The 13,939-nt window shown below is 44.7% G+C and overlaps 1 protein-coding gene and 1 long non-coding RNA gene across 5 annotated transcripts in view; one reads left to right on the top strand and one right to left on the bottom strand.

Annotated features, from left to right (window-relative positions):
• PLAA (phospholipase A2 activating protein) overlaps positions 1-13,939 on the top strand; it is an 80,280-nt gene that overhangs the window by 27,908 nt on the left and 38,433 nt on the right. For all 4 annotated transcript variants that reach the window (XR_015049229.1, XR_015049228.1, XM_085846008.1 and 1 more), the window contains exons 8-11: positions 4,405-4,562; positions 9,505-9,718; positions 9,828-9,905; positions 10,059-10,163. Coding sequence is in view for 2 of the 4 variants with exons in the window: in XM_085846008.1 (XP_085702134.1) it covers positions 4,405-4,562; positions 9,505-9,718; positions 9,828-9,905; positions 10,059-10,163 (555 nt within the window). In the remaining 2 variants the exon portion in view is untranslated. The remainder of the gene's footprint in view (positions 1-4,404; positions 4,563-9,504; positions 9,719-9,827; positions 9,906-10,058; positions 10,164-13,939) is intronic.
• On the bottom strand, positions 7,181-8,485 carry LOC147016875 (uncharacterized). The gene is made up of 3 exons (XR_015049230.1): positions 8,383-8,485; positions 7,636-7,729; positions 7,181-7,425 (listed from the first exon to the last, which is right to left on the bottom strand). It is a non-coding gene; the product is annotated as an uncharacterized LOC147016875 (long non-coding RNA).

Genomic DNA, 13,939 nt, shown 5'->3' with positions numbered 1-13,939 from the left:
AAACACAGAGTTTAGGCATTCAGCCTTTTCACGTGTGGTATCAGCAGTGCGGCCATTTGAGGTAGGGGAGGGGATGGAGGGAGAACATACACCAGAAACAGACTTGATGAGATGCCACCAGGATTTGGAGGAGGGAGAGAGGTTTGAGGGTTCGGACTTGACATTAGAAATATGTTGTTTTCTGGCTCTCCTGAGGGTAGATACACACTTGTTCTGAGCTTTATGGAAAGAACTGAGATTACCTTCAGTTGGGTTTGCTTTCCATGAGGCAAAGGCAAGTTGTTTCATGACAACTGCCTCACCACAAGCTTCAGTGAACTATGGGCAGAAAGAAGGGTAGGACAACTGAAGACGAGAGGGGATAAATCTGTGTGTGAGAGAGAGAGATAGAGATAGATAATGTTACGAATTTCGGCCCGCCCGGCGTGCGATCGGCCACGTAACTCGAATCGCGACCGCGTCGCCCTCCGGAACGGACAATTCAGTCGTGACCCTCCCGGAACAATGCCGGGAGCTAGTCACGGGTGGGTCTTTCGACCTCACCACAATCGTGCCAATTGGCCACCCGTGCAGGATAGGGTTGTTCGCCAAATTTGACCTACCTAAGTACCTGCGCGAGTAGTTAACCGGACGATCGTATCTCGCCACAGGCCGGCTTAGGACACGAACCGCTTAAGCGGTCCGTTCCGTGGTTCAGTGATAACGGAGCGGTGTTATCGTCGACCCCGACGGATGTAATTCTATTTACTGGGTGTGTACACCCTTCTACCAATTCCTTCCGTGATGGAAGATGGCACTTTCAAACAAGGGAAAAGGACGCAACGAAACGGGGAACAGTTCAACAAGCACGTTTATTACACACTCAGACAAGGCACGTATTGACAGCCATACAGTGAATCATGCACGTATATACAGTGATACAGTGAAAGCAAGTAATTGAAGAGTTACAACCGAATAAATGGACTTTTATTCACACACAGTTACTTAGACAAGTCTACTTTTCAAGACGGCGCCACCACATGCACATACAAAAGCAAAGAAAAGCCACCCTCAAAGACAAGGGTAGCAGACAGGTCCGTGGACCAAATGTACGTGGATCCTGGATGAGCGGCCAGGTCCACGAGACCGAAAGGTCTTACCCGCGCCCTCGTGGCGCGATGGCGGCTTGCGCTGAGAGAGCGCCGGTAACCCCCGTCTCGCCAGGAGAGCGTTGATGTGCTGAGAGAGCCTCAACAATCCCCCTCCCCATACCGGGCATCAACAACCCTCCCCATACCAGGCATCAACAATCCCCCCCCCCATACCGAGCATCCGCGCTGAGAAAGCGGCTACGCTGCCTGACTTCGTGCCCCTGGCATGGCCGGTGAGCTCTCTCCGGCGTTCTCCGCGCAGGCTCGCGTTACACAGCCGGCACCACGGTTGGGGAGGGGAACGGACGGGGTTACCGGCGCTTTCTCAGCGCGGATGCTCGGTATGGGGGGGGGGAATTGTTGATGCCTGGTATGGGGAGGGTTATTGATGCCCGGTATGTGGAGGGTTGTTGATGCCCGGTATGGGGAGGGGGATTGTTGATGCTCTCTTAGCACGTCAACGCTCTCCTGGCGAGACGGGGTTTACCGGCGCTCTCTCAGCACAAAGCTCCTTATGGGGGAGGGAAATTGCTGATGCTCCCTTCCGTGAGCACTCTGGACCGCACTGGCTCCGGCAAAACTCCTCCTGGCTGTGGCCTCCACGACGCCCCTTTCCCGGCGGAGGTCCCCACTCAGCCCTCTGGCTTGCCCCTGAGCCCTTCTCCACGTCCCTGCTCCGTTCACCACTCTCGCTCTTCTCGCCTCTCACTTCTGACCCGAGCTTCGTCCTGTTCGTCCTTCCTCTCCATTGACCGGCTCCCGTCTGCCGCGAGCTCCATTGTGCTCGCCCTTATATAGGCCGGGGGAGTGGAAGAATCTGACCCCTGACCTTTGACCTCCAACCTCTGGAAAGCGTACCTGGTGGAAATCATTGGGGCCTCGCCCTGTCAGCGTGACCCCTGACCCCGGCAAAGCCAACGTCGTAGGAATCGCCAAAGCCTCGCCCTGTGAGCTCAGCTTCATCCCGCCGAGCTGATGGTGGTGTTTATCCCCGAAGCTTTGCCTCGACCATGCGGTTTTGATCCAGCCGAGCCGATGTGTGTGTGTGTGAGTCTCGGGGCTTCGTCCTGATGAGCCGATGGGTGTAACACACCGAGGCGTTTGCCTTTCGGCGCGGCTTCGTTCCCACGAGCCGGCGTGTGTATAAATCACGGAATCTCCGTCCGCCAATGCGGCTTCGTTTTGCCGATGAGCCGATGGGTGTAACACACCGAGGCGTTTGCCTTTCAGCGCGGCTTCGTTCCCGCGAGCCGGCGTGTGTGTAATGCATTGAGTCCGTCCACCACGCGGCTTCGTCCCGCCCAACGAGCCGATGTGTGTACGCGTGATTTGCCGGGGCTTCATCCGGCCGAACCGATGCGTGTAATGCATCGAGTCCTTCCGCCACGCGGCTTCGGCCCCGACGGAGTGGATGTGGTAGAAATCACCAAACGGCCCTTAGCCAGTGCGACTTCGGCGTTGATTGAGCGGACGTGGTAGAAATCACCAAAACATCGCTTAGACAGCGCGACTTCGGCCCCGATGGAGCGGACGTGGTAGAAATCACCAAACGGCCCTTAGCCAGCGCGACTTCGGCGTAGACTCTGGGACGAAGGCTATGCCATGTTTGTGGGGTAGCGTTGTTGATGGTAGTGGAGGGAGAAAGGCGAAGGTGGTGGGGGTTTGCCGTGGTGGTTTGGGAATGGTGTTGGTGGTGGCGATTTGGTTGTTGGCGGGCGTCGTTTGAGAACGGGGGTGAGGCGATGTTTGCGGGGTGGGGTTGTGGAGGTGAAGCGGCGAAGGTGGTGGTGGTTTGGTTGTAGTTGTTTGGGGGCGTTGTTGGTGGTGGCGATTTGGTTGTTGGGGGATGATTGGTCCAAAATAATCAGAGAAAAGAAAAACGGCTGTCTCAAAGGATCGCAGCCCTGTGAACACGGAAATTCCCTCTAAACAACGGTGGGGAAATCTAACTATACATATACTTATCGGTATAACTGATCTGAGTACCTTCATGGTGTCGTGCAAATTTCCATGGCCGCAACAATAGTTTCTTTGAAAGAATTCCTTGGATGAGTTGATGTTGGAGAAAGTAGCGATGGGAGACCAGTCTTGAAGTTTGATGGCTGCTTGGAGACCCTGCCAGTCAGCTTGAGTAAAATGCCAGACTCGACGGCACTGATGTGGTTCTCTGATAACAGCCAGAGAGATGTAATAACAGTCAGAGAGAGATCCTTGGACAGAGAGATGAATATAGAGTAAAAGAGATGAAAGAAGAGAAAAAGCAAGAATTTGAATGAATAAAGAGAATGGTGAAAAAGTTAGAAAGAAATGTGAAAGGGACAAAGATGTGGGGAAGAGCCCTGACAGATAGATTTCAGCAGTTACTCCCCAGGCTCAAACAAATAGGTGAGAGAAAGGGGAACAAATATGTGGAGGGAGGTGAGCGGCAAGCCTGGATTAAAAAAATTTATTCAAATGAATTCCACCAGAATTGTGTTACTTGCAGACTGTGTGCACCCTGGGGAAACCTGGGTGGGGGGGGGGGATTGTATAGAAAGGGCAGAGGGTGCAAGACAAGACAGGTGACCTATAAGACCAGCTTCATGCAGAATCAAAGCTTTAGTGATTATGTGACATGAAGTATTCACCCCACCCCTCCATAAAAAGTGCAATATTGTTGATGGCATCAAAAAAATTTGAACTCGGTCAGCATTTATTACTTCCTGAGGAAGCAATCAGTGGCCACTCACCTTGTCACCACTTGTGTCTGTGGTTGAATTTGTTAGCGAGGCAAGTTTAGAAATCTTTTTCAAACATTAAATAATGTTTTGTATTTTGACCATCTAAAATTACAATGGTGGAAATGAAAAATAGGAGGTGAGATGGAATTCAATGAAATGGAATGCAGGCTTTGATGAGATAAGTGTAAGGGGACGAGGGGTATGTAGGTAGCACGTAGGGTAAAATTATGGAGGGAAGGGGTGGGGTGAGATGTCAACACTTCTGCCATATTGCATACATAATAAATCAATAGCCGATTCCACCTGTTTATTCCCTCGTCCACTGTTGTAAAAATCTCTTCAATGCATACTTAATCTGAAGTCCTCGTGCGAATGAATTGCAATTGTACATGGTGGTTCCAGTAGGTTTATGAACTCGTGTCACAGTAAAATGGTAAATGGTCTCACAATAGGCATGTCAAAGGAGAAGGATAATGATAAGATTGTAACGATCACCATTTGGCTCCTAGTTAGAGGTGAACACTCGTATCCAGACACCTCTTTATGTGTGGCAGGCACTAAGGATGGACAGACACGGCTGGTGAATGATGGCGGACAGGTTGAGGCGTACCAATGGAGTGGAGCTGAGAGCCGCTGGTTAAAGATCGGCGATGTCGTTGGTTCTTCTGGAGGGACACAGGCCACCTCGGGCAAGGTGCTCTTCGAAGGCAAGGTACTGCGGCTGCAGAAATAACAAGTAATAATTATTGGTGTAATTATTTTATTTTTGACATTGTTAAATTTTCCTTTCAAGATTCAAAACCCGTTTAAAGCGTGGTGCATTTAATAGAAAGACAAGGGTCTAGGCTTCTGAAAGAGCGAAATGGCAAAGGGCAGTGGGTTCACAAACACTAAAGGGTATTGGAGGGTTGAGGATGGACAAACAAAAGGAGGAAGGGGAATAAAACAAAAACGAATAACAAATGCCCAGAACTGAACTGAATGAGAAAGAATTAGCATGCACAGTATAAGGAGATCATGGATGTGCTTTGGGTAAACACCTGAGGTGGTGATGGGCAGCGCATTTGAAATACTGAAGTGAGGGCAAGACAACGGACCCAAGGAGATAAATACAAAATCGAGAGAACAAAGGAGCTAATGAATGCTGGTGAGCAACCAGCCTTGACTTTGGGAGAATGAACAGATGAAGGTTTTTTAAGGAATGTGTGTGACCTGTGGGGTCCTTGGGGAGGGCTGAGACAGGATAGGGCAGGAGCAATGTCACTCGTTTCTGAAACCACAGAAATAATAATGTTTTTTTATATTTTTGAATAGTCAGAATAATGTGCATGGCTTGTGATTGTATTTGAACAATTTTTTTTTTAACCTATTTGCTGTCACATGGAGTTGGCCTATGTGCATTCCCATCCGAGACCAAGCTCACAATGCTGCGATCCCAAGTTCAGATGCCCACACACTCCATGGCATCTACATGCAAGCTCATCTGAGCCTTAAATACTATAAAATAAAGTCATTATGGTACTGTTGACAACTTTTTCTAACTTTGTTCTTTTTTTTTCTTCTCTTCCCTAGTTTTAAGTTTTAAGAGGCTGTTATTCTCATTAGGAATTTTTGTTTTTGAACTTTCACTTCCTGCTTAAACTCTTTTGTATACTAGAGTAGCTCATGGTGGTTTTGTATGCACTTGTATGTCCAGAGCTAAACTCTTCAAAAATAATCTAATTGAAGGTCATTGAACAATTTTTGGTTGGTAACACATTTGCCACTGACGGCGAAATTAATAGGTGAAATGGCCGCACCCCTTTTTAAGCGAAATACTACCACCCGCCATTACTGTATCTCCAGAACCGTTGGACCGAGAAGGTTGTGTGACTACTCAAAATGTTCTGAATGGCCACATTATGGGGGGTCAGTAATACATTTCCATGTCCAAAAGTCAATGGTTTTTAAGATATTTGCCAAAAACTGATTTCAGCATGGTACGCACTACAGTTCTGACCCTTTATTATTTTACCTGTTGTAATTTTGCACATTGTCCATATTTTAGAGTTTAATTATGTGGATTTCTACACTTTTTGCCCTTACTACAACCACAAAACACCACACATTTTATGTTCATTCCTCTGCAAGTGCACGTCTTGGTACTCATACATGATTTTGGACATTTGCATGGAGGGGGAAGGTCATCGGGCCTGCACGGTACTGGCAGTATCACAGGTGTAATTCCAACATCTGTTGCTTTATAACCATACTGGCGTGGATCTGGTTTGGTGACTGCAGGATTTGGAGCTTGTAACCACATCTTACACTGCAGATATGCTCGCTTTATGTGTTCTCATAGCGTTGAAGAACAGCACACAAGCTGGTTGAAGTCAAGCTCTTTCTTGGAGTTGTGGTACTGCTCCCAACGATACTCATCGAATGTGGAACAGTCGGTCTTCTTTCATCCAGACACAAGGAATTTTTCAGCATTACTTATCATCTGTGGTGACAGTTCCTCTACACTAAACCCTTCCAGTAGGGAGAGATCCATGGATGCTTTCATAGTAGACAATTTTCGACCCACCTTGCTGGTACTGTCACACCCGCTAAGTGCATGAATGGCTGGGACGCACGACACCAAATTGTTGTCCAGTTGATCAACTAACACGTGGACTGGTACAGTTTTCTTGTTTTTCCGGTTACCAAGCTTTACAAACAGCTTTTGTCGTTGCCAGGTTTTCTTGAAGTGGAAGATGAGGTTGACAAAGACATCTGTGTCAGGTGAGTCAACCAAGACTGATTGAACCCCGTGTTTCATAACACCATCATTAATATGGAACATGATTCTGTCATCGGCTTCTTATTGGTTGCTTGAGAGCTCTGCGATCTGTGTTTCAGTGCCAGCTAACAGTTTCCTACATTCACCCCCATATTCTCCTCCAAAGATAATTTCCTTTTCTGACGCAACATTCTGCAGCATCCACTTGAAGACATACTCCTGCAACCTTACTTTGTTCAACATTGAGCTCCAGAACATATCAAGATCGACAGGGAGTTTCTGATTGTCAGACCTAATGGTGATAGTGATTTCTGTTATACTTTAGCAAGTATTGTCGAAAACAATTCCCATGATAGAAGATATCTGCAGCAAACACATCACCAGCTGTATCCAGAAAAGCACATCTTATCTTAACTTCATGCTTATAAAAGTTCAAAGCATCTCGAAACAATGCTGCTCTGTCAGACTCTGAGATGCGATACAACACCCGATTCCTATCACCACAACTCTCTCTTGCTCTGTCACATATAACACTTCCTTTCAATATCTTTGCAACTGGAACTAGTACTCTTCTTTCGTCTTTTGGGGGCCTTATAACTGTCACTGCTTTCTCGCTCCTCAACCTCTTCAACAAGTTCTGGCTCACTTTTCGTTTTGGCTGATCTTTTCGACTTCAGAATGTAAGTGGGATAACAGGCTTTCGGCTTCAGATGGTACTTGAATGTGTTGCTGCATGCGTTCATTCTTGAGATGACTAAAGAATCATCCAATTGTTCTGCTGCCATCCGGATTTTGGCACGCCCATCATCAGTTCCTGAAAAATAATATGTATGAAATATCACCAAAATAATAGGGTCCATCTACCTGTGTTCCAAAGGTACCAAAGATTTAATTTTTACAAGCATGGCGTTGTATACACACATATAAGTACACACTTTTTCATCCATAGACATTGTGAGGTAAGGGAAGTATTGGTCATCAGTTGGCCAAATATGGTTCTGATGCTATTACATCTGAAATTTACCTGTTAACGTTTTTCCTGAAGCAGTGTTGCATATAACGCATGAAGTCCCATCAAAAACCCCTTCGGCTGCTGACCTTGAAACCACTAAAGTTTCCTGTAAAAAATATTTTTTTGCGTAATTAATTGTAGATGACGCAGTTATTATTCAAAAACTTTGTTCAGATTATTTTTTCTTCTCCTTCTTCTTCTCCTTCTTCTTCTTCTTCTCCTTCTCCTTTTTCTTCTCCTTTTTCTTCTCCTTCTTCTTCTCCTTCTTCTTCTTCTTCTCCTTCTCCTTTTTCTTCTCCTCCTTCTTCTTCTCCTTCTCCTTCTTCTTCTCCTTCTTCTCCTTCTTCTTCTCCTTCTTCTTCTTCTTCTTCTCCTTCTTCTCCTTCTCCTCCTTCTTCTTCTTCTCCTTCTCCTCCTTCTTCTTCTTCTTCTTCTTCTCCTTCTCCTTCTTCTCCTTCTTCTCCTTCTTCTTCTTCCCCTTCTTCTTCTCCTTCTTCTTCTCCTTCTTCTCCTTCTTCTTCTCCTTCTTCTTCTCCTTCTTCTCCTTTCAGCTGCTCCCGTTAGGAGTCGCCGCAGCGGACATCCGTATGATCCGCATCGTGATTTGGCACAGGTTTTACGCCGGATGCCCTTCCTGACGCAACCCTGGTCGCCTCTTACAACACAGGGATATGGTACACCTATTTTAACCGGGGTATACACCCCGGTATTTGTTCAGATGATTTTAAAGTGCATAATTCAACTATAATGAAATCATACCATGTTATAGTAACAGCAAGCAGGGATCCAAGGTAGAATTACTTGCCATCAGAGAACTCTTTAACACTTGAACACCTGGCGCCTCCTACAACAAAGAAATAATATGGTTAATTGTAATCTTTTTAATGCAGATTATTGCCCACCTAGAATCTTCAGGAGTCAAAGAATTGAACTCTTCAGGAATCAAGTAATTGAACAAAAGAAGAAGGAACAATTATGAATAATTGAAGTCCGTAACATGTTGAAATCAGTTTTTGGCAAATATCTTAAAAACCATTGACTTTTGGACATGGAAATGTGTTACTGACCCCCCCATAATGTGTCCATTCCGAACATTTTGAGTGGTCACACAACCTTCTAGGTCCAACGGTTCTGGAGATGCAGTAATGGCGGGTGGTAGTACTTTGCTTAAAAAGGGGCGTGGCCATTTCACCGATTTCGCCGTCAGTGGCAAATGTGTGACCAACCAAAAATTGTTCAATGACCTTCAATTAGATGATTTTTTTTAAAGAGTTTAGCTCTGGATATACAAGTGCATACAAAACCACCATGAGCTACTGGAGTAGTATGTGTATATGCACAAAAAAAGCGGGGGGGGGGGGTTATTTTAATCGGCTCCATCTGTCGATCCATCACGTTATCTCCGAAACGATTGGGTAAAAATTCACCAAGCTTAGTTATGATCAACACATGACACGAAGGTGCAACAACGGTATCATTTTTGGATTTTCTGCCTGGGGTGGGGTCAAAAGATCAAATACCAAAAAATTTAATTACGGGCACATTTTAAAACATTTTTTAAATGAAACTTTGTAAATGCAATCAACATTGGGGGACACATGAAATTTGTAACAATTTTTTGTGGTTTGACCCCTGGTTCACGGCCCAGGGGGTCACAGGGTCAAAACGTGCAAACACATTTTTAAACTCGTATTGTGTCAATCCTAGTGGAACTTTTTGCCATCTTTAAACTTTGCTTAAGGTGGTAAGTGTGGCGATTGTGATGGCATGCCATCAACTTTGCTCTACTTCTATTTGAGATGAAAAAGATTTGGCTTTGATCACAGACAGGGCTCTACCAATGCACAATGTACTATAATTCAACAACTCATTCTCTCGTAGGAATACGACTTTGTCTTTACTGTTAATTTGGATGACCACGGGACACCCTTGAAGTTGCCCTACAACAAAGATGAAGACCCTTGGCATGCTGCAAAGACGTTCCTGCAAAAGCATGACCTCGACCTTCTTTATCTGGACCAGGTGGCTGAATTCATACTGCAGCATGCAGGGTCTACAAAACACAAGCTCACTCCCATCTCTGACCCTTTCACTGGTTAGTAAAAGGAAAAAGCAGTCATGAAGGAGATTGATGGCTCAAAGCTGTGCATCATGAAAGCTGAGATGCCAGATGTGTAACAATTTGTTGTCTATTCTTTCTCCAGGAGAAAGTCGTTACATGGCTAGTTCTGGTACTTCTGACACTGTTGAAGGAGTGAGGAATGGAAGAGATCCCTTTACAGGTGACATTGCTAATCTGTTTCCACTTTCAAAATAGTGTCTGCCTTGAGTTAGAAAAAACATGCATGGTTCTCATTTGCTATGTCATTGTGTTAAAATACTGCAAATTTGTGTGTTTGCCTAATTCTTTTATGATTACATATTGTATTATACAGGAAGTGAGACGTACTGGACCAGCTCTCCAAACTCCACTCCAAGCCAGTTTTTCCCCCAACGAGAAATGGTCACATTCGACTCTGGAAATATCACAACGATCCTTGGTGAGAGGAGAGGGAGATAAAAAAGAAAAAGAAAAAATGAGTCATTTGTTTCACATTACAGTGGAAAAGATTGTTTATCTTTGAAAGCTATAGCGTCAATGGAATTAGGGTTTTAACCTGACTTGGTCGTGTAATGGATATAATGTCCGTTCTGAATCTGAGAGGTTGACTGTTCAAATCCTGGCCGCATCACAACAAAGACTTTAAGAATATGGTACATGCTGTTTCCTTGCTTAGCACCCAGCTTTATAAGCATTTTCTTAAAGGATAGATCATGGACAAACAACCATAAGCTGGCAATCGCAGAGCAAGCTTTGATGGGCCTTATGGCCTCCTCCTGCATTCCATTTCATTGTAAGGGTTTACATATTGACAAAAGGATGTGGAACAAATAGGTATGGGTCTCACAAACAGGATCGCATGCAAAACAGAAAAGGTTATTTGGATAGGGGCTGTGACAGGTCTCAATGTGACTTGAACTTTGAGAAGTTAAACTAAACAAGCACAGGAAAGCAGTTGAACATGAGTGTGTCGACCGTAGGATCATCCTTGTTTTAGAAGTTCAGATTTTCTACACTCACCCACTCATTTTGTTACAATATACAAATGAATAATTCACACCAAATTTTATCCATATTAACATTGAGGGGTTGCTCAACAAAGTTTAAGTTTTACCTTGTGGCTTGCATATCTGGATATTCCAAAATGTTCTAAATTATTCTGGAATGTTCCAGCATATTACTCTGATATTTTATATGGGCCTCACAGGATGGCATATAGCAATGGTTCCTAACCGGTGGGCCATGGAGATTCGTTGTATGTATGATATAAGATCGCATATGAACGTAACTAATTACTTCAACAATTAATGTTTATAATGGGAGAATCTGTGTGGAGTGTACACTAACAATGTACATGCAATGTCGAGCTCAAAATCTGCATTTCAGACCAGGGTGAAAGAGGTGTCTCCAAGAGCTACTCCCTTCCATCCAAATGCCTTCCCACGTCACTTTCAAGGGATCTTGAATGGAGTCATTCGAATTGCGTCAAATCTGTGGCTGTCAACGGTCATCTTTTGAAGGAGCTGTGCAAAGACATGGTCCTTATTGGGTTCAGATTCAGAGCACAAAGCTCTCCTGATCTACATTAAATGTTGTTGGTTGTTTAAAGGCATTGCGTTAATCGAGTCTTCGAACCAAGCCGAATTGAAGTTGTTTCTGGAAATGCGAGAAAAACAAGACTTATTTTTCAAGGATCCATTGTGGGGAGCAGACCTGGCCGATTTTGTTGATTTTTCTTCGACCAACAACCAAAGTGCACATTCATGGACAAGATTCAGTATTGGAGGAGGAAAGCCAACTGAGGTAATTTCGCAATGTTCAAGACAATTTGTGAGTTTGCAGCTCAGGGAGAAATGGACTCATCATCAGGGCTATGGTTATTGAGAACCTCCAAGCTTTAGAGAAAGAGAAATAACCATAGCTCATCTCAGGGCTATGGTTATTGAGAACCTCCAAGCTTTAGAGAAAGAGTTTACCTGGTATTTCCTGACCTTCGAGAGAAGAAACTGGCATTGGTGAGAAAATCCATTCTCTCGGACCTAATTCGCTTCCAGACCCAGATCAGGACGAGTTCAGGAATGCTATTCAAGGAATGTTAGGTGAAATAATTCTGGGCCCAAGTCAGTCACGCATATCCTCGAGTTAGAAAGCATGCCCTGCAAACGCCTCTCCATTTCAGCTGCACATACCAGTGCAAGTGGGGCATTCCATGTCAAGTGTACACACCCTCCCGACACTAATACCTCATTTTCTCCCCATATGTTGGTCATTTATTCACTTGTGTGAAAAAACTCAAAATACCAACTTTTAGACCTGTGGGCCCATTTTAGGGGCCCCCCAAATTTGGGTGCCCCCGGCTGCCCCACAATCTTCCAGAAGCCATATCACAGGTTGTAGTGGTCCGATTTGGCTGATCTTAGTATCAAAATGCTCGTAAAAGTGAGATCTTTTGACTTTCGTAACGTAAAATCACTCCGAAACAGTAATTCAAAAAGTTATAGTTTGGGGCGCCCTTTGACCTTGGGCCCCCGCTCCCCAGCCAAACTGATGGCCCCGATTTTTTTTTTTCGTGTGAGAATACCCCTTCATATACTCCAACACCTCAGCATAAATGAAAATGGGATCCCAATGGGTTGGGTTCACGCATGGCAAAGAATTATGTTGGGGGACTCGGGTGCTGGACACACAATACGCCACAATACATACTGTCAAATAAAACATTGGTTGGCAAAAAATCTTGACCATAATATGCTAGGAAAAACTCTTGCTCGTACTAGTATCGCTTCCAGTTCCTGCATGTGCATGTGGAAAATTTATGTACAATATACTGATATAGTGTATTGTAAATCTTGTGTTCAAATATTGTGCTATGTATTGTGGCGTAGTATATTGCTATGAGCAGGGATTGCTATGTATTGGGAGGCGAGAGCAGGGATGGAGGTGAAGCCTCAATGGACCCTTATGAGTATGTTTATCAATATAGTACGGTTTGAACCTGACTTGGACCATGACTACGTGTATTAATTACTTTTTATTGGACCATGACTACGTAGATTAATTCCGTTACATACTATTGGAATGCAACTTCCAGACCTTTGGACACCACAGACCCTCTAAAGACCCTTTAGACCCATTCATACCCATTTAAGACACTTTACACCCAAAAATGCGGCTGATAATGCACAAATGTGAAAACGCTCCATCATAATCCACTTTAAATGATATAAAATTGACCCAATGGTTTCAAATGAGTGTTCCAACGTGAAGCATAAAATTGACATCACTACATCAGTAGATGGCAGTGTACAAACAGTTATGCTTGCAGCACAATTAACCACAACGTAGAAGAGTATGTGGGGGCAGGGCCTAATGGCAACCATTACGGAGATCTGTAGGCGGTGTGGCAGCTCTCACACTGGTCTTATCGGCAAAAGAGCCCCCCCCTCCAAAAAATTGCGATCACTGCACTTGGCCCTTTATGCCCCTCAGACCCTTGAGACCATTTTAGACCCCTTTATACCCATTTAGACCCTTAAGAGTCCTACACACATTATTCGACCATTTTGGTAGTTTTAAGACCCTTTGGACACTTCAAAGAGTTTAGACATTTGCTCTTTCATCCTTCGGCCCTTTACGACCCCTCAGACCGCTCGAGGGTGAAACCCTTAACATACTAAAGAAACTTTAAAGACCCCTTTGAAAATGAAAAAAAAATCCTCCCGAAAACCGTTTTTTATGACTTTTTGTGCACCATTCGCATCGCATCAAAATTTAAATGACAAATCAAAACTGATATCCCAAAGCAAAGCTGATGTTGGAAAGTGAAACTGAAACTACTGATCTACCACTCATCAAATGGGAAACCCCAATGAAATACTGTGAGCAATTCCGAAATGGAATTGCTGAAAGAAAAGCTATGGGGGTACAGAGAGAATGGGGGGGGGGCTGAAGAAGCCATGCGGAGAGAGATAGGTGCCTGGAGGTGTTTGGTTGGCATGGAAAGACTTCAGTGATCTTCGGTCAGGCAGTGGGTTCAAAAAGTGTCTAAATCCATTTCCCAGCCGAGCTTCCATAATTTCACACTTGCGCAACACGCATGGATTGGAAATCTTAGCTGATGGAATGGAACAAGGTCGGAAAGGTTACCGGCTCCACCCACTCTATTTGCTCACTGAATTTTTATGCTGAATTGCTGTTTCCACCAATACACACTCC

The sequence above is a fragment of the Eptatretus burgeri genome, chromosome 11 (assembly GCF_056783735.1).
Source record: "Eptatretus burgeri isolate ZD-2024b chromosome 11, Ebu_testis_v1, whole genome shotgun sequence".
Classification (NCBI taxonomy): Eukaryota; Metazoa; Chordata; class Myxini; order Myxiniformes; family Myxinidae; genus Eptatretus; species Eptatretus burgeri.
This window is presented reverse-complemented; position numbering and strand designations above follow the sequence as displayed.